The sequence below is a fragment of the Tenrec ecaudatus genome, chromosome 1, assembly GCF_050624435.1.
Source record: "Tenrec ecaudatus isolate mTenEca1 chromosome 1, mTenEca1.hap1, whole genome shotgun sequence".
In the NCBI taxonomy this organism is placed as follows: Eukaryota; Metazoa; Chordata; class Mammalia; order Afrosoricida; family Tenrecidae; genus Tenrec; species Tenrec ecaudatus.
The window spans coordinates 191356916-191382542 of record NC_134530.1 but is presented as its reverse complement, the minus strand read 5'-3'; the positions used below and the strand labels follow the sequence as shown (position 1 = coordinate 191382542).

At 44.2% G+C, this 25627-nt stretch overlaps 1 protein-coding gene across 1 annotated transcript in view; it reads left to right on the top strand.

Moving 5' to 3' along the window:
- The first annotated feature begins 1448 nt into the window (after positions 1–1448).
- Positions 1449–25627, top strand: part of SEC16B (SEC16 homolog B, endoplasmic reticulum export factor) — a 58724-nt gene continuing 34545 nt past the window's right edge. Inside the window, exons 1-9 of the mRNA XM_075527817.1 lie at positions 1449–1790; positions 5802–5914; positions 7006–7126; positions 8078–8186; positions 9811–9955; positions 10630–10781; positions 11149–11210; positions 13367–13502; positions 13979–14213. Coding sequence (XP_075383932.1) covers positions 1501–1790; positions 5802–5914; positions 7006–7126; positions 8078–8186; positions 9811–9955; positions 10630–10781; positions 11149–11210; positions 13367–13502; positions 13979–14213 — 1363 coding nt within the window. The 5' untranslated portion in view covers positions 1449–1500. The remainder of the gene's footprint in view (positions 1791–5801; positions 5915–7005; positions 7127–8077; positions 8187–9810; positions 9956–10629; positions 10782–11148; positions 11211–13366; positions 13503–13978; positions 14214–25627) is intronic.

Here is a 25627-nt window from a genome sequence, read left to right as displayed (position 1 = left end):
GGCCCTGCCTCTAGGGCATTAGAGCAGCGTGACACCTGGCTTTCAACATATACTCTTTGACCTTTGGTTCTGATACGAATTTTTATACTGGGTTGGGAGTTTCAGCGGCAGGAGCAAGTGAACTGGATCCATTAGAATCTTAATCTTGCAATCCATAAGAAGTCTTAAGGAATACAAAAGGCTGGGGTGGGTGGACCAGATACAAGAAAACCTCTACGCTCTCCCTTCGATTCCCTTTGGAGGCAGCTGGATGTAGGTACTCCTCTGTGATACTGAGCCTGACCGAGGAACTTGGAAAGTAACCATCCACCTGGAGCTATTTTTTACTGTGAGGAGTAAGTGGGGGAAATTAGTTGATGTGGGCGGAGACTTTCCAGGGGTTGGAACCTCCAGGAAGGAAATAGTATTGAGCAAGCAATCCTGAAGTTCCATCTCACTGGCTTTCCTGGAGGAGGGGCAAGGTATGACCGTGTTATGGGAGTTCTTTCTAGAGGTTAATTTAAGGGTTCAGAAAAGACTTCTTTTGAAGAGGTCTTTCGGCTTCCTTGTGTCTCACAGAAGTCCCCAGCCACTCACACCATCTTCATCTTTATCTCCCACAATGCTTTGGGCATACCGATGATACTTACTGTGATTTTTCTCAATAATGACTCTACCATGCAGTGTCTTGGGCACTTTTCACATGTATCTCTATTTCTATCTCCAAACCTGCAAGAAAGTCTCCATTTTACAGGTGAGGAAATGGTGATTTGAAAAAAAGAACTTCTATGATCATGTAGCTGACACACGGAAGCTCTAGGATTATAAATCCTCACCTAGCGCTCCCCATAAACTCTCCAAGGCACATTCTATTTCTAAGAGACCACAGGGCCTCCATAGGAACTGTTGAATATCTATTTGCCAGCAGAATAAATGAACAAGCTTTAATTGAATTGGGATACCGGGAGAGCTTTTTAAAGCTGCCCATGTGCTGTTATCAGGGAGCCCTGGTGAGATAGTGTTGAGTGTTAGCCACAGGTCAACAGTTTGGGAGAGAGATGAGGTCGGCTGCTCCCAAAGAGAGTTCCAGCCTCCCGAGCAGTTCTGCTCTGTCCCGTTGTGTTTTCATTGGTTAGAACTGACTAATGGCAGTGAGTTTGGTGCTATTTATTAACTGTTCTCATTGTTTCTACATTTATTATTGCTCAAAATCTGCTTATAAATTTTTAAGCAACATTAATGTAATTTTCTAGTCTGTTATTTATTTCATGTAGTGGATCAAGGTAGTTTTTTCAGAGTTCTCGATATCAGTACCCATGCAGTTGGTTGTACAGAGAATATTTCAACAGGCGGTAGCTGTAGTTGCTAAGTCTATAAAACCTATTCATGATCAAGTGTGGATCTAGGTTTAAAATGATGCAAATTTATTTTGTGTGTGTGTGTGTGTGTTTTTTTACCTTCAGGAAGATAAAATAACTACACAACTGACTTAACACCCACAAGAAATCCAGTGGGTCAGAAATGGAGCCTTCGGGTCCCCAGCGGCCACCTCAGCCACAAGGGAATTCCACAGCACCCTCAAAGGATCCAGACCGGGGCCTCCGAAGAGATGAATATAATCGACCAATTCATTACTCTCTGCACACTGGAAAGAGGTTCTATCAGTGGCAAGACCTGAGAGGGAGCCCCCAGCCACTGCAGGACCCCAGGGCAGACCCCCAGCAGCCCCAGCATCCGTACCGGCCTGAGGAATGGCACCAACCTGTGCCTGGCATTGGCTATTATGAAGGTGGTTACCCCAGATATTCAAGGTACGATTTCAAAGGCTGGAATCGACCCAACTCTCCTTAATACTTACGAACAAATTATTAGTTACCTTCTTCCTTGTATTTCTCATAGCTTTTCTTCCTTTTTCAGGATTATGGGTTTAACAGGCCCCTCCTCCCCATGGGTTGCAAATCCTAACCTCTATGTGCACAGTAATAATCTCATTAAGGAATGAGTTGTCTTTGTTAGGTTCCTGACACAGGATTACTCCAGGATGTCTCTTGATTCACCCACTTTTGAGATAGACAAGAGATTAAGTGTAGACTCACAAGCATAGCCAGGGGAAGAGAGATTCCAAGCCACAAGGAGATGGCGCAGTAGTAACAGACGCTCTAAAGAGCCAAAGCCCTTCCTCCAGCGTGGACACAGAAAGAAAGCCCTCCCCCACAGCCAGCGTCCTGAATCTAGACCTCTAGGTCCCTAGACCAAGAAAATAAGTTTCTCTTTATTAAAGCCATCCACTTGTGGTATTGCTGTTAGAGCAGCCCGAGGTCAGTAAGACAGAACTTGCTACTGAGAGAGTGGGTGCTGCTCTGATTGCTAAACATGGAAGTGGTTCTGAAACTGGAGTAGAAGAATGTCAAGGTATCTAATAGTTAGCATTTGTGTTACCTGGAAATGATTGTTGGTAGAATTGTGGATGTCAAAGGCAATTCTGATGGGGCTTAGAAGGAAGTGAGGAGAGCCATAGAGAAATTCTCTATGATCTTGGAAAATACATACGGCACCAGCAACAGAATAGCGTCAAACATGTGGACGTTCTATTTATTTTTTGGTGAGGTTTTAAAAGGAAATGATGAACATGTGATTGGACAATGGAGGCAGGGTGGCACTTCTTACACCATGACAAAGAATTTGTCTGAACTACGCTCAAATGCTTGATGGAACGTAGAACGTTCAAGTGGTAAACTCGAATATTGAGGAAATTTCTACGCAAGATCGTAAAGGAACCATTTGGCTTTTCTTTCCTGCTTATAGTAAAATGTGAAAGGAAAGAGATGAGCTGAAAAGTGGATTGTGCAAAAATGAAAGTAAAGCCTAAAGATTTGGAAAATTCTGTTGTATGAACTAAGGACATGAACCCTAGCCGGTTCAAGGATTACAAGATGTTAAACTTACGACTGATGGATCTCGCCAGTCACCTCCGCGGAAAACCCAACAGCTGAGTTTGAAGAGCACAGAGAGGGGGAAAGGATAGGACATCATTTGCCTTTTGGAACAGTACAGGCAAAGAACGGGGCAAAGCAGGCACATCTGTTGTCCTCCAAGAAAAGTAAACGACCTTCTCCAGAGCAGCTGGGGGGTCGGCAGAATTGTTGGAAGAGCTCAGGAATCAGGGCCTTCGTGGCTCCGCAGGGTGGGGCCAGCGTGTCCTGGATTTCAAAGGCTCCGCAGGGTGGGGCCTCTTGTCCTGGATTTCAAAGGCTCCGCAGGGTGGGGCCATCGTGTCCTGGATTTCAAAGGCTCCGCAGGGTGGGGCCATCGTGTCCTGGATTTCAAAGGATTGGTCCACAGTTTCCTGGGCTTCAAGGAGATGGGTTTCCACCAAGTCAGTGTATGACAAATGGCGCTGCCATGAAAATGTACCAGGGGCCTAGGGTTGCCACCTAAGACCGAGGAGGAAGGGCGGCCATGTCCAAGGGCCAGAAGAACAGGGTCGGCTAGGATAGAAGGTCTGGGGTCCCCACTCCGCTGCTCTAGGAAAATGGGCTGCCCACAGGCAAGGAAGCAGAGCTGCTCTCCCAGCGTGTCTGGGAGGCAGAGCTGAAGCCAAGAACCAAGGGCTGCCACCCAGAATTTAAAAGGCATGTCCAGCACCCAGAGTCTAAAGGCAGGGCTGTTGCCAAGATGGTCTCAGAGAACAGAGGACTATTTTCAAGTCTTGAAAGCTAACAATTTGTTCTGCTGGGCTTGAACTTGCTTGGTTCATTATCCATTGTTTTCCTACAATTTCTCCATCTGTAGTGTTCATGTCTACCTTGTACCTGTTCCACCATTGTACTTTAGAAACAAATGACTTGTCGTGTAGCTTTCACAGGTTCATGGATGAAGAGGAATTTTTGCCCCAGGGTGGAATATGCCTACAGAAGGAGAGTGGAAATTATGAGAGTCATGACACAGTATTGTGCCCATATGAAATACTAGAGCATTATCCATTTCTAACAATACTAACATCATTACATTCTTTTCCCAACCCCTTTTAGGTTGTTGAATTCTCAAAGAGAGATTATTTTAATGACATAATGGCAGTAAAAGCAACAGGACCTGAGATAGTTTAACGTGACGTTCTCACCTCATTTCTATCTGTCCTGTGCTTTGAAATCACAATGCCACATTGAATACTTGCACAAGCATCTTCTGGAAGGCTTTTCAAAGATACCGTCAGAGCAGTGTGTTCTCCGTGCACGTATCACGGGAGAACGAGGGAAACATAAGAAAAGAGAGTAAGACGGTTGGTTATGACTTCCTTATAAGATTCCAGGTCTTTGCTTTAGGACAAAGACTTTCCACCTGCTCTGATCCTCAAGTTTATGTTTCTATGAGCAAGAATTAATTTTGGTTTTTTAAAATTTTAACAATTTATTAGGGGCTCATACAATTCTTATCACAGTTCATACATATACATACATCAATTGTATAAAGCACATCTGTACAGTGTTTGCCCTAATCATTTTTTTCTCCTCTTTTCTTTTTTTACATTTTATTAGGGACTCATACAACTCTTATCACCATCCATACATATACATACATCAATTGTATAAAGCACATCCATACATTCCCTGCCCCAATCATTCTCAAGGCATTTGCTCTCCACTTAAGCCCATTGCATCAGGTCCTCTTTTTTTTCCCCTCCCTCCCCTTTCCCCCCTCCCTCATGTGCCCTTGGTAATTTATACCTCGTTATTTTGTCATATCTTGCCCTATCCGGAGTCTTCCTTCCCCCCTTCTCTGCTGTCCCTCTCCCAGGGAAGAGGTCACATGTGGATCCTTGTAATCAGTTCCCCCTTTCCAACCCACTCACCCTCCACTCTCCCAGCATCGTCCCTCACACCCTTGGTCCTGAAGGTATCATCCACCCTGGATTCCCTGTACCTCCAGCCCTCTTATGTACCAGTGTACAGCCTCTGTCCTATCCAGGCCTGCAAGGTAGAATTCGGATCATGGTAGTTGGGGGAAGGAAGCATCCAGGATCTGGGGGAAAGCTGTGTTCTTCATCGGTACTACCTCGCACCCTAATTAACCCATCTCCTCTCCTAAACGCCTCTATGAGGGGATCTCCATTGGCCGACACTTGGTCCTTGGGTCTGCACTCTGCACTTCCCCCTTCATTTAATATGGTATATATATACATATACATATACACATATATACACATACATACACACACTTATATCATTGTTTTTTTTTTTTGCATGATGCCTTATACCTGGTCCCTTGGCACCTCGTGATCGCACTGGCCGGTGTGCTTCTTCCATGTGGGCTTTTTTGCTTCTGAGCTAGATGGCCGCTTGTTCACCTTCAAGCCTTTAAGAACCCAGACACTATCTCTTTTGATAGCCGGGCACCATCAGCTTTCTTCACCACATTTGCTTATGCACCCATTTGTCTTCAGCGATCCTATCATGGAGGTGTGCTGTCAATGATATGATTTTTTGTTCTTTGATGCCTGGTAACTGATCCCTTTGGGACCACTCGATCACACAGGCTGGTGTGTTCTTCCATGTGGACTTTGTTGCTTCTGAGCTAGATGGCTGCTTGTTTATCTTCAAGCCTTTAAGACCCCAGTCACTATCTCTTTTGATAGCCGGGCACCATCAGCTTTCTTCACCACATTTACTTGTTCACCCACTTTGGCTCCAGCCGTTGTGTCGGGTAATTTTGGTTTTTAAGCTGATTCTATATTGGTGTCACTTGTTTAGTTGGTCAAGTCTACAACTGACATAGTTTTATACCGCCTGATTTTTGGATGACCAGCCATCTTTGTGATGTTGCAGGCCAATCTATGAGAATCCATACCAAGGCTATCATTCTCCAGCCCTAAGGGAAGACTATGCTTATGGAAGTTACTACTATCATGGACACCCACAGGGGCTACCAGAAGAAAGAGGTATGGAATCATCTCTAAAAACCTTTGGGATTTGGGGATGGTGGAGTTGGTCTGTTACACAGGGCAGAGACCAAAGGGGCCATGCCCAGAGGCCCATCTTGGACAACCAACTGGGGTAAAGTGGAGCCTTCGTTTCCTTCTTTCTTGGTGAGATGGGTCTAGGGTAAAGTTGCTACTCCTACGTCTCCTGAGGAGAAGAGATAGGAAGAAAACGTCTGTCATACAGATATGATGGTACTGAAATCACTCTCATTGTGCCAGGAGCAGTATGGATAGTTTGCATATCACCTACAGTTTTCCTATATCTTAGCGCTCAGCTTATAGTCTTTGGTCAAATGACAGTGAATTCAGTTCTCAAGGGCATCAACTGTATTGTTGGGACGTAACCAACTGAGGTATGCCTGTGATCACCACTCTACCCTAACCATAGAGCTCAGGCTCTGGCCCATTCGTTCACAAGGCTGGGAAGTGGATGTGGCCGAAAAAGGCATTTCCAAACCGTGCACTGACAATGACGTTTTTGATATGTGTTGAAGACAAGCTTCTGACCTGCTAGCAAAGATAAAAATCAGTTTCAACATTGAAATCACACACACACACACACACACACACACACGCGTGCGCACACACACCATGATCCCCACCATTTTGCAAACATGTACCAGTGCCAGCTACCATCACATGGCGACTCTGTGCCCATCAGAGCAGAACCGTGCCTCCCAGAAGCTTCAATGGCTGACTTTTTTTGGAATGTCGCCTGCTAAGTTTTTCTTTTGAAGCACCTCTGAGGGGGCTTGAACTTCTGGTCTTTCATTTCAGTTGGCAGCCAAGTATGTTATCGCCATTTGCACAGTTCAGGCACTCCAGCCTATTGTTTAGAAGCATAATAATTGGTTCAGAGCAGCTGGAGAGTTGTAGTAGCTATAAACTTTCGGCTGAGGTAGCACCCATTGGTTTAATTCAATTTCGTCAACATGCTTTATGCATATAAAATCTACCAACTGTTGTCTAGTCAGTCAGCATAAGAGCTTGCTAATCTTTTTGAACATTCAGAAAATGACCTGTCCATTCTGTTTTCTCTGAGGACGCAGTTCCAAGGCCAGGGAGTCCTTATACCTGGCATGAGGATTACCAAGAGCAAAAGTACCTCAGTGAACACCGTCATGAAAGTCAGAATCGTGCCTTTGGAACAAGTAATGAGAGCCAATTCCAGTAAGTGTAAAAGGAGAGACCAGTTCAATATAATGCAACGAAACCTAGATGACATTATGCAAATCTATGACATCTGGTGTTTGGGGCCTCGTCCAATAGCCAGTCTGGTTTTGTTCTCCCTCCTGGGGTAGGGGAGTGGTCCAGGAGAGGCTGTGCCCGCTGGTTGCCTGGTGCCCAGGAGGAGAGATTTGTGTCTCTGAGAGGCATTTCTAGGACCTGCGCAAGTCTGGGTCCCATGAGGCCATTATCCTAAACAGAAACCTGCTGCCGTCACGTGGGTTCCAACTCATGCTGACCCTAGAGGACTAAGTAGACGTGCTTTGTAAGCGTCCCAAGCTGTAACGCTGTACGGAAGCAGACCACCCTGGCTTTCTTCCGCAGAGGAGTGATGGGTTCAAGTCACCGGCCTGTAGGTTTATAGCTCAACACTGACCTCAGTGTACCAGCAGGACCCTTCACATCCTGAAGAAGGGCCGGCATTTCATGTTGGCTTCACAACGGGCTTCACACCTTGCAAAGGTTCTCTGGATCTGGTCCTGCCTGGGGCTGAGGTGCTTCTTTCGTACTCTGAGAATGGGGTATCCCCCTGGGATAAGGCAAAACAGAGGGGAGACTTTTGAACCAGGACCTGTCCGAATGCCCTTACCCCTGGGGCTCACAGATCTCATCATATCTCTGATTTAATCCACCCCAAGCTGCTGATACCAACCCATCTCTGCAGGGCTGGAGGCCAGTTGAGTAACTGTGTTATGGAACACAAGTGTTCCTGGTTTTCTGCTATTAATAGATGGAAGTGGGGAATGAGAAGGAAATGTATTTCCCACGGCTCACAGGCCAACCTGACACCTGCTCATACTTTTAATAAGCACAGTGGCTTCCAGCAGACAGCAGCGCAGCCTTGCTGGGCGCGGCCCGGACCCCCTCTGACCCGCTCCTGTCATTTTGCTGCAGATCTCAGAGTCGGGACCATTACAGAGACAGTCCTGCTTCCAGCCCTGGGCAGGAGAGGCCAGGAGAAGCATTTCCAGAGAGTCTGCCGCCTGGGGCCCAGAAGAGTAAGGTAACCTGACATGACAAGAGGGTAGTGGCCTGTGACAGTTGCAGCCCCACTGCCATTGTCAGTGGTGGCAATGCAGAGCCTCAGAGATGGCGGTCTCCAGCGGCCTGCAGTCTGACCACTGTTGTTCCTCCCCTTTGGGCAGAGCCTCCGCTCACACCTCCTCCTGCCTTGCCTGCCTGTTTCTGTCTCATGGACCAGTCCAGACCCTGATTTGACCTTTCTGAACTTTTGTCAAAGTGGCTTTGTCTGAAAAGGTTGCCACGTCACTCTAAGGTTCTGAGAAATAGGGGAAGAACCTGCCAGCAGGTGTTAGGGTTTGATTCTTTCTCTGGAACCTCAATGGGCTAGTCATTTGTACCCGGGAAGCTGGAAGCTGTTAGACTCTTTAGATTCTGGTAAGAAAGCAAGATTGTAAACTTTTCCAGACTCTCCCATGTCTCTCCTTTGAATTCTTACAGTGTGCACCAGCTGGACTACACACACAGCTTTAAAAAAAAACATATTACTTTACAATAACTTCAGGTTTAGGGGAAATGCTCCAAAGAAGCTGCAGGGATGAGCTCTTGATCTTTGACAGACTCGGACTAATTCTATCTCCATGATTACTGTAATTTTGAGGAGAGTTGATTCTGTCTACATCGTGATAAGAGTGGTCACAGCCCATGTGTGTCGCACTGCTGAGTGTGCAACGAGCTCTTCCACCTGTCGCTTTATATTGTCCTTCTAGAAGGCAAGTTCCATGAGGGCAAGGGCCTTCTCTTGCATAGCATGCCCCTCCAGGGCAATGTTTGCAGAATAGGAGGCATCCAGTTAGTAGCTGTCGAATGAATGCATGAGTGAATGTTTGAAGTATATGAGGGTGCTTCAAAAGTGCGTGGGACAATTTCATGATCTTCTCCTCAAAACTGTCCACTATTTTTTAGGAAGCCTCCTTGTATAGGGCAGGTGGAGGGGACACTGGTTGGTTCAGTTGTGAAATTCTCACCTTTCATGTGGGAGACCTGGGTTCAATCCATGGCCCGAGCATCTTATACACAGCACATTGCTATGACATTGAGCATGTATCAGTGGAGCTTCCAGACTAAGACAAACAGCAAGAAAGGCCTGAGGATCTACTTCCAAAAAGTAGCCAGGGGAGGACCCTGTGGCTCCCAATGGTTTGATTTGTAATTGGTCATAAAGATTGCATACCACCGGGCAGTGCTTTTTGTGTGTGTGCAATCTGTTGAGCATGGGGTCACATGAGTTGGGGGCTAACTCAATGGCAGTTAGCATAGGGAAGATAGATATAATAAAAGATATTCCAGATGAGGGTATTGAGCTCAGAGGGGCTAAGTCCTTTGGGTCAGGTCATGGGAGCTAATTATTCATCAAAGCGAGACTTGAAGTCAGGCCTCCTGACTCCGAGAGGCGCACTCTTTCCACCAGGCCATCCTGCGCCCCTCTGCGAATGCCTGTCAGTTGAAGCAGCCCTTCTTCTCTATACTGCCATTTCAATACTGCCATTTCACTGCCTGCATCTGGGAAGGTGAACCGGATGTGTTTTGAGATCCCTGCAGGAGGCCCGGCTCTTTGAGATGGCTTCTGATGCTTTCCGTGTGTTTTTATGACTGCTCTCTTTCAGCCATCATTGGCCAGCAAGTCCAACCTTCTCCAGCAGCACGAGTCTGGTCTCAGCTCCAGTGGCTGTGAGCTCAGTCGGTACCTGAAGGAGGCTTCCGAGCACCATGAGCCTATGGCTTCAGCAGCTTGGAGTCCAGTGCAGGCTGGTATGTCCTAAGTGATCCAAGGATCTGGCTGAGTCTGATGAAGAAAGGGCTGGGTGACAAGCCTTTTGGAAAATCACACTTAGGCAGTGTTTGCAAGAGCAGACTGTTGTCTGCCTGGTTGGTGACTGTTGTCTCCACCATGGCAAAGAGGCCAGCTGTATGGCTCCATTTCCAACATGCCCCTTCTACTGCCATGATTGCACCGTAGCAGACCCTTGGAAGGGAGCAGGGTTCCTGACCATCATCTGGTTGCTGCCGAGGCACTCAGAGGGGTTTGAAGTAATGGGCAAAGAAAACGACTAGAGAGAATTAGGTGTAGCAAAGGCAGGACACAAGGTGGAATCACTTAGTCTGGAGGTAGAAAGCTGCTCTCCGAGAAACAAATTGTGAGAGGAGGGGAGTCTATCCCCTGGGCCTCTCACCATCACTGGAAGACTGGGCCTGGCAGGTTGTCATGTGGACCACATCATCAAAGTCTTGAATTGGCATCTGACATATTCTTAGAAGTTTAATCTGACTGACCCGGAGCACGAGCTTTCTGCAGCGATGCCCCCGCCCAGACGCTCATCTTGTTCCCAGATGGAATGTGGATAGAAATAACCCCGTGGCAAGTTTCTAAACGAAAGAAAAAGCGGTAGTCATGCTAACAGTGTTCACTTGTGTCTGTTGGTCAGAGGATGCCTCAGCCGTTGCTCCCAAGGCCCCCATGAAATTCTACCTTCCTCACGTGCCAATGAGTTTTGGACCTGGAGGTCATCTGGTGTGTGTGGGTCTCAGGTCTCCCACTCACGGGCAAACGACCCTTGTTGAGCTGCACAGCATCGAGGTAAACAAGATTCTGTTGTTCCCCCAAATGCCAGCATGTGGCTCACCCAGATAGCTTAACTACCTTTCCCAGGCTTCTCCAAGAAAGGAGCACTCGGATGGGTGAGCAGGCCATGCATTTCCTGGGCTGGGAGTGGGGAAGCACTGGGGCTGACTCCTCTCCGGGGCAGTGATGCTGGAGTTCTGTTTTCTCTGAGGGGATGTTAGCTCCTCTCAGGGACAGGATACCTTCTTTGGGGCTCTCTACTTTCTCGATGAGAAGACCCCCTCCTAGGACCACGGCTTGCCCTGGGTTCTCATGCTGGGCTTGACGGAAAGGGACATTGGATGGGCATAGCCCTGGAGACCAAATGTGCTTTCCCCTCCAGGTTATTCTCGGTGACTCTGAGGAGCAAGAGGAGATGAGAACGTTCTCAGGACCCTTGATCAGGTGCACCCCCGCAAGAACTGCTAGGGGAAGAAGGCTCTGGAGAGTCAGAGCACCTTTCCACCCAGAGCAGCACTTGGGGCCGGGGAGGGGCAAGGCAATGGGGTGGGTGGGGCCTGAGGGTGCTTGTTCCCCTCTTTCAAGACAGTGTCTACCTTGTTGGAGTGGGCTCTTCTCTGTTGCAAGATAGAGCCATGTGTGACCTGAGCCATTTTGAGAAGAGGTTCTCAAACCTAAGGATAGAAGGACAAAACTAACTTTATGTTAAAAAAATCTAAAAACCAGTTTATTTAGCCGAGGTTTCTGTGGATGTTTTAATGTTCATTGTGGAGAGCAGACACCAGTAGAAAAGTGCAGCACAGCCAGGGAAAGCACAGAGAGGGGATCATTGTGAAAGAAAGTTCTTGCAACAGCGATTTTATTATTATTTTTTTTTTTAGAGAACAGATTCAGCCTTAAGGGCTGGCATTACAGAACCATGTCCAAGTCTGCCCTCTGCAGGACTTAAGAGGAACTGCTTTAAGATCCCTAGCCATGCTTTTGATAAATGTACATATTCAGGATTCCTGAAGGCATCCCCCAAGCCATCGAATGGCTTCCAACGCAGAGCGACCCTGCAGGACAGGGTAGAATTGCCTTCATGGATTTCCGGGATTTATAGGAGTAGAAAGCCTCATCGTTTTCCTGTGGAGCAGCTGGTGGTTTTGAACTGCTATCCTTGATGTCAGCAGCTGAACATCAAATCTGGTGGTGTGGTGGGTTTCATATTTATTCAGGATGCTCTGGTGATCAAGCACTTGGATGAAAACCCAAAGGTCAGCAATTGGAACCCACCAGCATTCTGCTTCCCACAGAGATTCACTTATAGCTTTGAGAGTTCTATGGGGGCAGTTCTGTTCTGTCATGGTCACTATGCGTTGAAAGTGACTCAGGCAATGGACTTTTAGAACGTTCTTGCTGCATGTCTGAGGACCTGGATTCCAGGCCCAGCTAGACTACTAACTAGTGGGTCCACGATGACCAGGGCCAATTAGCTCTCTCCGAGCGTCTGCTTTTTCCCCTAGGAAATTATGTAATGTCTCGGCCTACTCCAAGTGGTGACTGGAGACTCAAGGAGATAAAGCTCTTTATATGCCAGCTCTGCTTTGTCAACCAAGCATCCCTGGTGGGGCAGTGATTACGAGTTGGGCTGCTAACTGCCAGGTCAGCAGCTCAAAACCACCAGCCACTTTTTGGGAGAATGAAGAATTTGTTTAATCCCCAAAAGAGTTACAGTCTCAGAGACTCCCAGGGGAAGTTCCACCCCATCCTATAGGGTTGCAGTGAGTCAGAATCACCTTGGTGGCAGTGAGTGACTGTTCAAACCGAATATTAATCGGAAGCTTCCCCTCCAAGAATATCCTCATATCATATTTGACAGCCCTTTTGATTAAAAATGATTGTTGCCCCCATTTCTTTTGGGGATACTGTTGTGAGATAGACCACCAAATTGGATTCCAGAACACTAGGTGCTAGCTCCAGCATAGCTTTCATTTTTATTAAATAACCAGGAGCAAACAATACCCAGATATCATACCGATTTCAACTCCTAATGGCCCTACAGGATGGAATAGAATTGCTCCTTTGCGTTTCTGGGACTGTAAATCTTTACAAAAGAAAATAGACACATCTTTCTCCCTCTGAGAAGCGGGTGGGCTGGAGCCATTGACTTTTTGGTGAGCAGCCCAATGCCTAAGCCACAGTGCCAATGGGTTCCTGTGATGCTTGCCAAACTAGTTTCAAATTTGTCTTTGTATGACGGTAGGTTTTTATTATCTTTGTTTTAGGAGGAGAAAGTGGGGCTTAGAGGAAACAAGGGACTTGCCTAAGGTGAAAAACAGCAGCATTAGATTTGAACTCACAGCTATGTTATTGTGTGACTCGCCAGTAAGCTCTCCTATCCACCGACAGGGTCTCTGGGCTTCCGTTTCCTCAGCTGTGAAATGGAGGGCCCAGGGGAAGGAAACTCTGAAGTCCTTTCCTGTCCTCCAGAGTCCCCACTCCAGCCTAGGCTTATCAGGCTTCTAGCTAAATTCCAGCCCAGCCAGGGGCGCTCCCCCTGGGGTCCTGCACAGCTACCTGTCTGCCTGCTCACTCTGTGCTCACTGGATCTCCCACAGGGAAGATGTACACAAGGTCGATATCATGGCGTTTTGCCAGAAGAAAGCAGCTCAGAGCCACAGGTCCGAGGCCCCGAGGAGCAGAGACTCCGCTCTACTGTGGCAGCTGTTGGTTCTCCTTTGTCGACAGAATGGAGTAAGTCCCATTACTCTGACGGATGGATGGACGGGGTGGGGCACGCGTAGATTGGGCTCAAAGTAAAGTCTCTGGGGGAATGGGTATAGAGTAGGTCTGGTTAGGGACATGATATAGAAGAAGGAAACAATTGCCTCAAGGGGTGTGGGGGATCACCCAAATGTCAGCAGCAGTTTGCTAAAGGTAACCTCCTCTCCCATGACCGGGAATGACCGTCCAGATCCTGGGTGATTACATCAGCCAGGTAACTTGACTATCAACTTGTTAGTGTTTCCGATAACTTGGGTGGCTCCTGAAAATAGCATTGTGAGCCAACCTGACTTTAGAGAGTGAGAAATTCAAGAAAGCACTGCCTTGTGTGTGTGTTTGCATCACTGGCCTCCTGAGGAAGATTCCCGATGCCGTCCTCCCTCCCTGGGCTTCCAGCAAGGGGACTAAGCCAGCTCTCCCTGTGGGATCATCCTCTTGCCTTGCAGTCCATGGTGGGCTCTGACATCGCTGAGTTGCTCATGCAAGACTGCAAGAAGCTGGAGAAATTCAAGAGGCAGCCCCCCGTGGCCAACCTGATCAACCTGACGGACGAGGACTGGCCGGTGCTGAGCTCAGGGACCCCAAACCTGCTCACTGGGGAAATCCCCCCAAGTGTAGAGACGCCTGCGCAGATTGTGGAGAAATTCACGAAACTGCTCTACTACGGGAGAAAGAAGGCAAGTACGGCCTCCTTCCGCTGGTTTTATGTGTTTAGAGAAGCTTCCAGCACCCCTCTCCACCCACCACTCACCCCTTCCCCAGGTACAGGAGTGAGACACACTTCTTTTCGATTGTTTGACACAGTCAGAAAGGTACAAAGGAAAACACCTGTAGCCCTGCCCTGAAGGATAAACCCTGTTAATGTTCACACTTGCTCACTGATTTTGCTGTGGTTGTGAACATGCACAGGAAGCCCTACACTGCTTCAAGGGTATCACCACGTACAGTTCAGTGACTTTGATGACAGGCTTTGAGAGACAGTCAGTCTCAGCCTCTTCCTCTGAGTTGTTTCTTGCTAGTGTCACATGATCTCACTGCCCCGTTTACTGTCTAATCTACATCAAGACGCTCTTTTGTCAATCTGATCCCACGTGGGGCTTCATAAACCAGTGTAATCGTTCAAGGCAGACATTCTTCTCCCATTAAGCTAAACTCTGGCTTTCTTCTAAGAAGACCCCAGAGGATATTTCTGGTTGAAGGTTTAAGCCTATCTCAGTGCAAGTTTCAGGACATTGTTAACTAAAAAATATTATTAAATACTTTATTGGGGGTTCTTACATCTCATCACAATCCACACAATCATCCAGTGTCAAGCACATTTGCACATATGCTGCCATCATCATTTCCAAAGCATTCTCTTCCCACTTGAGCCCCTGATATCAGCTTCCCATTTCTTCCCCCCCCTCCATAGGCCACCCTCCCTCACAAACCTTTGATAAGTTATAGATTATTATTTTCATATCTTATATCGTTCTCCATTGCCCCTCACCCACTTTCCCATTATTTGTCACCCTGAGAGGGGGTTATAGGTTGATTTTTGTGATAGATTTCCCCTTCCTCCCCCCACCCTCTTCTAATCCTCCTGGTATCTCTACTCTCATTGTTGGCCCTGGGGCATTTACCTATCCTGGATTCCCTGTGTTACGGTCTCTTGTCTGTAGCAGTGTGCATGTTCTGGTCCAATCCAATTGTTAAGGTATAATTGAGGTCATGATAGTGGGGGGAAGGAAGCACCAAAGAACTAGAGGAAAGTTGTGTGTTTCATCGGTGTTATACTGCAATCTGACTGGCTCATTTCTTCCCTGACTGGCTCATTTCATCCCTCGGGGGGGGGGGGGAGGGGGAATGTCCAATTGTCTACAGATTGGCATTGGGTCTCCACTCCATGTGCCCCCACCATTCACCTTGGGTATGATTTTGTTCTGTGTCTTACATGCTTGGTACCTGATCCCATCAACACTTCATGATCACACGGGGTGTGTGCGTCATCCACATGAGTTTTGTTGCTTCTCAGGTAGATGGCCGCTTGTTTATCTTTAAGTCTTTAAGACCCCAGATACTGTATTGTTCGATAGCCGGGTACCATCAGCTTTCTTCATCACATTTACTTATCCATTCATTTTGTCTTCAGTGATTGTGTTGGGTAGGTGGGCATCACAGAATGCTGGATTGTTAGAACAAAGTGTTCTTGTGTTGAGGGAGTACTTCAGTTGAGGCCCAATGTCCATCTGAAACCTTAATTCTTAACATATAGATATGAGCACATAGTTCTATTCCCCTCTCGTTTTATATATATATGTTAATATATATATATATATATTAACATATGTGCATGCCTGTATGCCTGTATTTAGACCTCTATACATGTCCTCTGTTTCCTGGTTCTTTCCTCTATTTCCTTTTACTTTCCTTTTGTCCCATTACCATGTTTGGCCTTCATGTGGATGTAGTAATTCCTTGTTGCTACCTTGCCCTTGATTAAGTCCCACTAGCCATCCTATCCCCTTCTTTCCATTGATTTTAGTTCACTTGTTTTTCCCTTGTCTGTGGGTTGGCTAACTGCGCACTTCCTTTCTCCCATGTTCCCTTCTCCATTATCCCCTGGATACCCATTGGTCCCGTTTTTTCATCTCCGAATTATATATCCCATCTATCTTATCTAGATAGACATGCGGATACATCAATAAGCGCAAAAACCCAGCAAAGCCAAATAAAACAACAAAGGAAGTCAAGACCAACAAAACAATAACAAGAACAACAATACCAAACCAATAACAACAACAAAAAGAAAGCCACGGATAAATAGTTCAAGGTCTGTTTGTTGGCCTTTTCAAGTGTTTTCCAGTCGGGTCTGATGGGGTGCTACACTCTGTCTCCAAAGTCTATTTTTGTATTCCCTGAACATTTCCTCACTTTGCTCCCCTTGCTGCTCTGTTGCATGCCCTTAGTGTTTCACCCCAGCGTGATGGGGTCAGATTGTGCACAATTCCCTCTCTAAACCATAGCACTTTGGTGGACACCGTGTCTTATGGTGGAGCTCTGCTCTGAGCAGGAATATCGTCCTTGGCTTAGATGTCCTCCTCTCCCTCTTCATCCCTTTTGGTTTCTCCCATGTGCTCTAATAAGATGTGCTCCTCTCCCTAAGCTGTAGACCCATTGCTGTCCTCTGAAGTGCATTCTTCTGAGGGCGGGGGGTAGGGAGGGGTGTCCACATAGTTGGGATTGGGGCCAGCCTCACTGACCTCTCTATTGGTTCCCTGGTACGTACCAGTGTGTTGTTTTCACATCTTGGTGCATGGAGTTGAAGCCTGGTCTCTCTCTCCCTCTGCTGTGGAGATGTAAACAATCCCTCCCCTTGGGTGGGTTAGCACCCTGCTCCCCCTACTCATGACCTTTTTTCCTCTTTCTTTCCCCCTCTTATTAGTTGACTGCCATCTCTTTTTCAATCCCTTTACTCTTGGCATTTTTCTGTGCCCGTATGTGTATACTGTATGCATGTCAAATTACATGTGCCATTTCTTGTATCACTTTACATTTTATCGTGAAATGCCCTGATGTCACTAACCATATTTTAAGACAGCATTTAAAACCAATGATTGAACAATATCTCATTATATGAATGTGTCATATTTTATTGAACAAATCTGTATTGTGGAGTATTCAGGCAGTTTTCAATTTTGTCATTACAAATTTGCCACTTGAACATCTTGCTATGTCTCTTTGACTGATCTTTTTATTATATATTTAGACTAGATTGCTTGAAGTGGATTTAGTGAGCTGAAATGGTAATAACATTTACCATTTTAAAGTGTGCATGTCACAATATTGTGCACCCATCACTACCATCTGGTTTTAGAACTTATTAGTACTCCAAACTGAAAACCCAGACCCATGAAGCAGCCATTCCCCCTTCCGACACCCCATTCCCTGGCAACCACTAACTTTTCTGCCTCTATGGGTTTGCCTTTTTTGATAGTTCATATGATGGAATCATAATGTGGGGGTTTTGATGGCTAGCTCCTTTCACTAACATGTTTTCAAGTCTCACCAGTGTAGCAGCATTGACCCCATGGCTACATCAGTGGGCTCAGGCATGGGAACAATTCTGAGGATGGCGCAGGACCGGGCAGTGTTTCCTTCCATTGTGTATAGGGTCACTGTGGGTGGGAGCTGACTCCTCAATGGCATCTAACAACAACAGCAACAAGAAGCACGTATCTGTGCTGCATTCCTCCTATGATTAGTGACACCGTGTTCAAAGTATGTACTACATTTGTTTATCGATTCATCAGTTGATGGACATTTGGGTTATTTTCACCTTTGGGCTATTGCGACTAGAGCTGCCCTGAACTTTTTTGTTTGCATACCTGTTTACATTTCTTTGAGGACTTTTTATGCATTGCCCCCTCTCCCTTAAAGAGATGTTTTCAATTCTAACCTGTTTGCCTATTGTTATAATCTCACGTGGGAGTGGGTTGTGTTTGTTATGTTAATGAGGTAGAATGAGTGTACCTTTGGTCTTGAGTCAATCTCACGAAAGAGATTAAACACATAAGCCAAAGAAGAAGAGGTGGGGGAAAGAGAGATGCTGAGCCATATGAAGGACCAGAAGCTTTGAAGAATCACGGAAGGTCTTTCCTCCAGAGCAGCAGAGAGAAGCCTTCCCTGAGAGCAGACTCTCTGAATTCCAGCTCTGGTCTCTGAGATGGAGAAAGTCAATGTCCGTTTGTACAAAGCTGCCCATTTGTGGCATTTCTGTTAAAGCAGCACAAGCTAAGGAGGAGTGAACTTGTTGGAACCTGTGGTAATTCTATGTTCAGCTTCTAAAGCAATGGTCAAAGTGTTTTCCTGAGTAACTCCATTGTTTCATGTACTCATCATCAATATATATATATATATTGTTGTCAGGTACCCTCAATTGCATCCAGGTTGTTAATGCTGCACCTGTCCACAATTGGATGCCAACAATTTGTTCACATCAAATACCTTTTATCAACAACACAAAAGGTTACAATGTATGTGAACTTCTCAAAATTGAGTACGCAGAATCAAAGTGACCACATCTGTGGGAAGAGACAATGGAGGAGCACAATACCAGCAGCTAAAATGAGGCCAGTGGCTTGCTGTATTACAGACCACTAATTGCTCCTATAGAAGTTCAGATTGAAGCTGAGGAAAATGAAAACAAGTCCACAGGAGCCAAAATACGACCTTCAGTCTATCCCACCTGAATTTCAAGAACATCTCAAGATGGAATTTGACGCGTTGAGCACTAATGACTGGAGACCTGATAAGTCGTGGGAGGATATTAAGAACATCATTCATGAAGAAAGAAAAAGTCACTAAAAAGCCAAAAAAGGAAGAAAAGAGCAAAGTGGATGTCAGAAGAGACTCTGAAACTTACCCTTAATTATGGAGTAGCTAAAACAAATGGAAGAAAGGATGAAGTCAAGGAGCTGAATAGAAATTTTCAAAGGGCAGCTCAAGAAGACAAAGAAATATTATAATGAAATATGCAAGAGCCTAGAATTAGGAAACCAAAAAGGAAAAACACACTTGGCATGTCTGAAACTGAAAGAACTCAGGAAAAAAATTCAAGACTCAAGTTGCAATCATCAAAGATTCTATAGGCAAAATATTGAATGATGCAGGAAGCATCAGGATGGAAAGAATGCACAGTCATTGTACCAAAAAGTACTAGTTGACATTCCACCAATTCAGGAGGTAGCATATGAGCAAGAACCAATGGTGGTGAAGGAAGGAGTTCAAACTGCACTCAACGTATTAGCCAAAAACAAGGCTCTAGGGAATGATGGAAAACCCACTGAAATATTTCAGCAAGCTGAAAAAGCACTGGAAGCACTCATTCTTCTATGTCAGGAAACTTGGAAGACAGCTGCTTGGCCAACTGACTGGAAGAAATCCATATTTGTATCCATTCCAAAGAAAAGCGAGCCAACAGAATGCTGAAACCATAGACTGATATCATTGATATCACACACAAGTAAAACTTTGCTTAAGATCATCCAACAACGGTTGCAAGAATATATTGACAGGGAACTCCCCGAAGTTCAGGTTAGATTCAGAAGAGGACGTGGAACAAGGGACATCATAGCTGATGTCAGATAGAACTTGGCTCAAAGCGGAGAATGTTTATTTGTGTTTCATTAACTATTCAAAGACATTTGACTGTGTTAACTATAATAGAATGTGGATAACCATGAGAAAAATGAAGATTCCAGAACATTTCATTGTGCTCATTCAGAACTCATATATGGATTAAAAGGCAGCTGTGTGAACAGAACAGGGGAATACTACATGGTTGAAAATAATGAAAGTTGTGTGTCAGTATTGTATCCTCTCACCAGACTTGCTCAATCTGTATGCTGAGCAAATGACCAGAGAAGCTGGATTATATGAAGAAGATATGGCATCAGGATTGGAGGAAGGTTTATTATCAACCTGTGGTATGCAGATGACACATCCCTTCTTGTTTAAAGAGGAGGAATTGAAGCACTTGCTAATGAAAATCAAGGATTATAGCCTTCAGTGTGGATTACAATTCTATGTAAGGAAGACCCAAATCCTCACAACTGGACCAATAGATAACATGGATAATAATTTGATAAGAAATGATTAAAAAATTGAAATTGCCAAGGATTTTTGTCTTGCTTGGATCCATAAGCAATCCTCATGAAGCAGTGGTCAAGAGATCAAAAGACCTATTGTGTTAGGTGAATCTGCTGCACAAGACCTCTTTAGAGTACTGAAGAGCATGAATGTTACTTTGAGGACTAAGGTGCTCCTGACTCAAGCTATGGTGTTCTCCTTGCCTCATATGCATGTGAAAATTGGACATTGAATAAAGAAGACCGAAGAAGAATTGATGCATTTAAATTGTGGGGCTAGAGAAGAATATTGAAAACACTGTTAAAATGACAAATGGATCTGTATTGGAAGAAGTAAGGCTAGAGTGTTCTAAAGCTTATGAGAGGCAAGGATGGCAAGACTTCACTTTATATACTTTGGACATATTGTCAGGAAAGACCAGTCTCTGAAGAAAGACATGTGTGGTAAGGTGGGAGGGTGGTGAAAATTGATAGAGTGGAAGGTTGGCAAACAAGAGGTAGGTCTTCAGTGAAGTGGATTGACATAGTGGCTTCATCAGTGGGCTCAGGCACAGGGACAGTTGTGAGCTTGACGCAGGACGGTCAGTGCAAGTTTTGTTCTTGGAGTCAGGGTAGACTCAATGACCCTAATAACATAGCCACGTAATTAAAAAATCAAGATAAAAAGATATAGTAAGGAACACCTTTCATCTCCCTGGTAAGCAATTTCCTATCTCTGAAATAGGCGGTGTATTTCATGCATATATAATTATTTACCTTTTTTTTTCTTTTTATAAAATACTATATGCCTTCACTTTAAATTTTTTTAACAAAATATCATAGAGGTTGGCAAGCCTTTTTGGTAAAGGGACAGCAAATATTTTAGCCACTGCAGGCCTTAGAGTCTCTGTTGTAACTACCCACCTCTGCCACTGTAGTGTGAGAGGAGTCAGAGACAACACATAATGAATGAGTGTGGCTGTGTTCTAATAAAACTTTATAGATGTGAACATTTGGATCAGATAGTCTTCATGCCATGAACTCTTCTTTTTTAATTTTCCTTAACCATTTAAAAATGGAAAAACTATTCTTAGCGTTAGGCAGTGCACTGCATTTGACCTGCCGGCCCTAGTTTACTGACCTTTGCTCTATATTATGCATTAGTGTTATGTCATGATTGCTTATGACTGCATTGTGCTTTATGGATAAGTTATAATTTAACTGAACTTGTATAGATTGTTCTAAATGTTTTGCTATTGTTATTTTTCCCCTGGGCAAGAGAATATGTAACAGGGAATTTAAAAAAATTCATGAAAAATGGAATTAAAAGATAAAAATAGAAGAAATACACTTCTGAACATCAGCTTCATTAACGTCTGGACACTTTTGTAAGTGATAACACCAGTCATTTAGTCCATCCTCAGTTCCTGGGAATTTAATCAGGTCAATGCAATCTTTTTTATATTAACTAAAGAGAAATGGGTACTCTTTAAAGATTCTTTAAGATTAAGAAACAAAAAGATGCCAGAAGCTGTCAATTCAGGACTGTAAGGTCAATCCCTAATGGATTCCCTTTGAAATGCTCTCACAAAATTGCCCTTGTTTGATGGAAGGAGTGAGCTGAGCAGGCGCCAAATTGCATCATTACAGAATTATGGAGCCACTGAGAGCACAACTCAGCCAGGCACAATTCAATCCCCAACAAAGGGTATATGCATTTTAATGTTGACTGGTATACTGCAATTGCCTTTTTAAAGATGGTGCCTGTTGACCCTGGCTACAGGGTCTGAGGATGCATATGCACCCACAGCCTTGCCAACCCAGTGTGTGTCCACACTTCTCAAGTTGTGTCAAGGAAAAACTATATATTTTGTTGTATCTTTTTTATTATAAGTGGAGTTGAGTATCTTTTCACCTGGAAACTTTTTTTTTTTTCATGTAGTTTCCTCTTGAGGCTTTGCTCTTTTTCTTTGATTTGTAGGAGCCTTTTTTACATTAAAAATTCATTCTATTGGGGGTTCATATAATTCTTTTTTTTTGTCTGAAGGGTTAGGGTGGGATGGGGTGGGTTTCTCTGCCTCTGGTTCATATAATTCTTATCACAATTCATACATCCATCCATTATGTTAAGCACATTTGTATATTTGTTGCCATCATCATTCTCAAAACATTTGCTTTGTACTTGAGCTCTTAATATCAGCTCTTCATTTTCTCCCTCCCTCCCCACCCCTCCCCCTTGAACCCTTCATAATTCATAAATTATTATTATTTTGTCATATAAACTTTTACATTTTAAAACTTGTGAGTTAATGTGACATTGAGTAGCAAGACTGAAAAAAAGTGGCCTTTGACTTTCCATATGCTGAATTATCTTTACACAATTGCATTCATCTATCTTTATTTTCTGTCCTTTGGGGGGGGTATCACATTTAAGAATGCTTCAAAATTATTTAAAAAATCACTGATAACAATAAAGTTCAATTACTTTGGCATTTCCTTTGTTTTTATTGGTGTGTAATATTATATTTTAAATGAGTTCTAGATTTAGTACCCAAAGTTATGGCTATCCAATTACATTATCTGTATCTATAGACTATATATTATCTATCATCTATTCAATATAGATTACCTGCCCCACTGTCATCAAGTTGACTCTGACTACTAGCAACCCTACAGAACAGAACAGAACTGTCCCCTTGAGTTACCAAGGCTGTAAAACTTTACATGGGCAGAAAGCCTCATCTTTCTCTCATGGAGCAGTTGGTGGTCTTGAACTGCTGATTTGGCATTTGAAATCCCAACTCATAACCCACTAGGCTACTAGGGCTGCTTTCAATATCTATTGCCATTTCATCTATTTATCCATTTTACATTTATTAATCAGCTACTGCTTCTAAGGTACCAAACCATATGTTAGTAAGGGATCCAAAGATAAAATTTTATTGTGAATTGGGTGACAATATACAGAACAGATCAGTTTTCCACTCCACAATAATCATACACATTTTATTCATATCATTGGTTGCCATTGCACGGAGTACAATATAATAGTGCTTATCCCAATTATTCTCTGTTTCCTGTTTCCATTCTTTCTTTCCTAAGTGTTCCTGCCTTTTGAACTTTGTCCTTGGGAGAATGATACCTTTTGGTTGTTTATTCTGAGAAATATGTAGCTAATGCTGTTGTTGACCCTACAGACCTCTCTAGTTTAGCCTGAAAATTGAATGGAAGGGGGTGATTTAACTTCCAACCCTGCTCCACTTCTTTTTTTTCCTTTTGCCTGAAGGAGGACTAAGGACTCAGTGATTTCTCAAGTCTCTATTCAACCAGTAAGCCTGGTCTCTCTCTCTCTCTCTAAGTGATTTTGAGGTTTTCTTTAATATCATTTTATTAGGAGCTCATACAACTCTTATCACAATCCATACATACATCAATTGTGTAAAATACATTTGTACTTTCATTGCCCTCATCATTCTCAAAACATTTGCTCTCTACCTAAGTCCCTAGCATCAGGTCCTCATTTTTTCCCCTTCCTCCCCTCTCCCCCTGCCCTCATGAACCCTTGATCATTTATAACTTATTATTTCGTCAAATCTTGTCCTGTTCAACGTCTCCCTTCACCTACTTTTCTGTTGTCTATCCCCCAGGGAGGAGGTTATATGTAGATCCTTTTAATTGGTTCCCCCTTTCCAACCCACCTTCCCTCCATCCTCCCAGTATCTCCAATCATACCACTGGACCTGAAGGGATCATCCACCCTGGATTCCCTGTTCCTACCTGTACCAGTGTATATCCTCTGGTCTAGCCAGATTTGTAAGGTAGAATTGGGATAATGATTGCGGGAGCGAGGGGGAGAAGCATTTAGGAACTAGAGGAAAGTTGTATGTTTCATAGTTGCTACATCTCACCCTGACTGGCTTGTCTCCTCCCTGAGACCCTTCTGTAAGGGGATGTCCAGTGGCCTACAAATGGACTTTGGGTGTCCATTCCGCACCCCCCCCCCATTCACAATGATATGATTTTCTGTTCTGATGATGCCTGATACCTGATCCCTTTGACACCTCATGATCATACAGGCTGGTGTGCTTCTTCCATGTGGGCTTTGTTGCTTCTGAACTAGGTGGCCACTTGTTTACCTTCAAGCCTTTAAGACCCCAGATGCTATATCTTTTGATAGCTGGGCACCATCAACTTTCTTCGCCACATTTGCTTATTTACCTGCTTTGTCTTCAGCGATGTGTCAGGAAGGTAAGCATCATAGAATGCCAATTTAATAGAACAAAGTATTCTTGCATTGAGGGAATACTTGAGTGGAGGCCCAATGCCCTTCTGCTACCTTAATACTAAACCTATAAATATATGCACATACATCTATTTACCTATCCTCATATATAAATATATTTACATATGTACATGCTTTTGTTTAGCCCTCTATAAATGTCCTTTGCCTCCTAACTCTTTCCTCTATTTCCTTTTACTTTCCTCTTGTCCCACTATCATGCTCAGTCTTCATTTGGGTTTCAGTAATTCCTCTTGGTTACATTACTCTTGATCACTCCCTACCAGGCCTCCTACACCCTCATCACCACCGATTTGGATCACCTGTTGTTCCTTTGTCCCTAGATTTGTTAATACATTGGGCAATTAGTTTTTTTTCTTTTTGGAAGCTAGCAGAGTATTGTAGATTTTAGAAATAAGGCCTTTGTCTGATGTGTCATTGCTAAAGATGTTTTCCCAGTCCGTGAACTCTCTTATTACTCTCTTGGTGAATTCTTTCGATGTACACAGGTGTTTTATCTTCAGTATATCCTATTTGTCAATTTGTGCCTCCTCTGTGTTTGTGTCCTTCCCTATTTCTGATAGCCTATGAATTCCCTGTACCAAAGTTCTCAAGTTGGTCCCAATTCCTTTATTGATGGCCCTAATAGTTTGGGGTTTGACTTCAAGATTTGTGATCCACCTTGAGTTTATTCTTGTACATGGAGTGAGATAAGGGTCTTGCTTCATTTTAGTGCAGGTAAATATCCATTTTTTTTCTAGCACTGCTTGTTAAAGAGGGCATCTACTTCCCATTTGATATTTTTTGGGTCCTTATCAAAGATCAGTTGTCTGTATGCTGATGATTTTATTTCTGGGTTTTCAGTTCTTTTCCATTCATCTGAGTATCTGTCATTGAACCAATACCATGCAGTTTTGAGAACTATGGCTGCATAGTATGTGCTAAAGTCAAGTAAAGCAAGCCCACCAACTTCTTCTTGAGGAGTTCTCTGCTAATTCTGGGTTTATTGCCTCTTCATATGAAGTTGGTAATCAGTTTTTCCATTTCTTTGAAGAAAAATGGAGGGTAATTGTATCAGGATTTCATTCAACTTATATAGTGCCTTTAGTAGTACTGACATCTTGACTATATTGAGTCTTCCAATCCACGAGCATGGGGTATTCTTCCATTTGTTGAGGTCACTCTTGGTTTCTTGTAAAAGTGTTCTG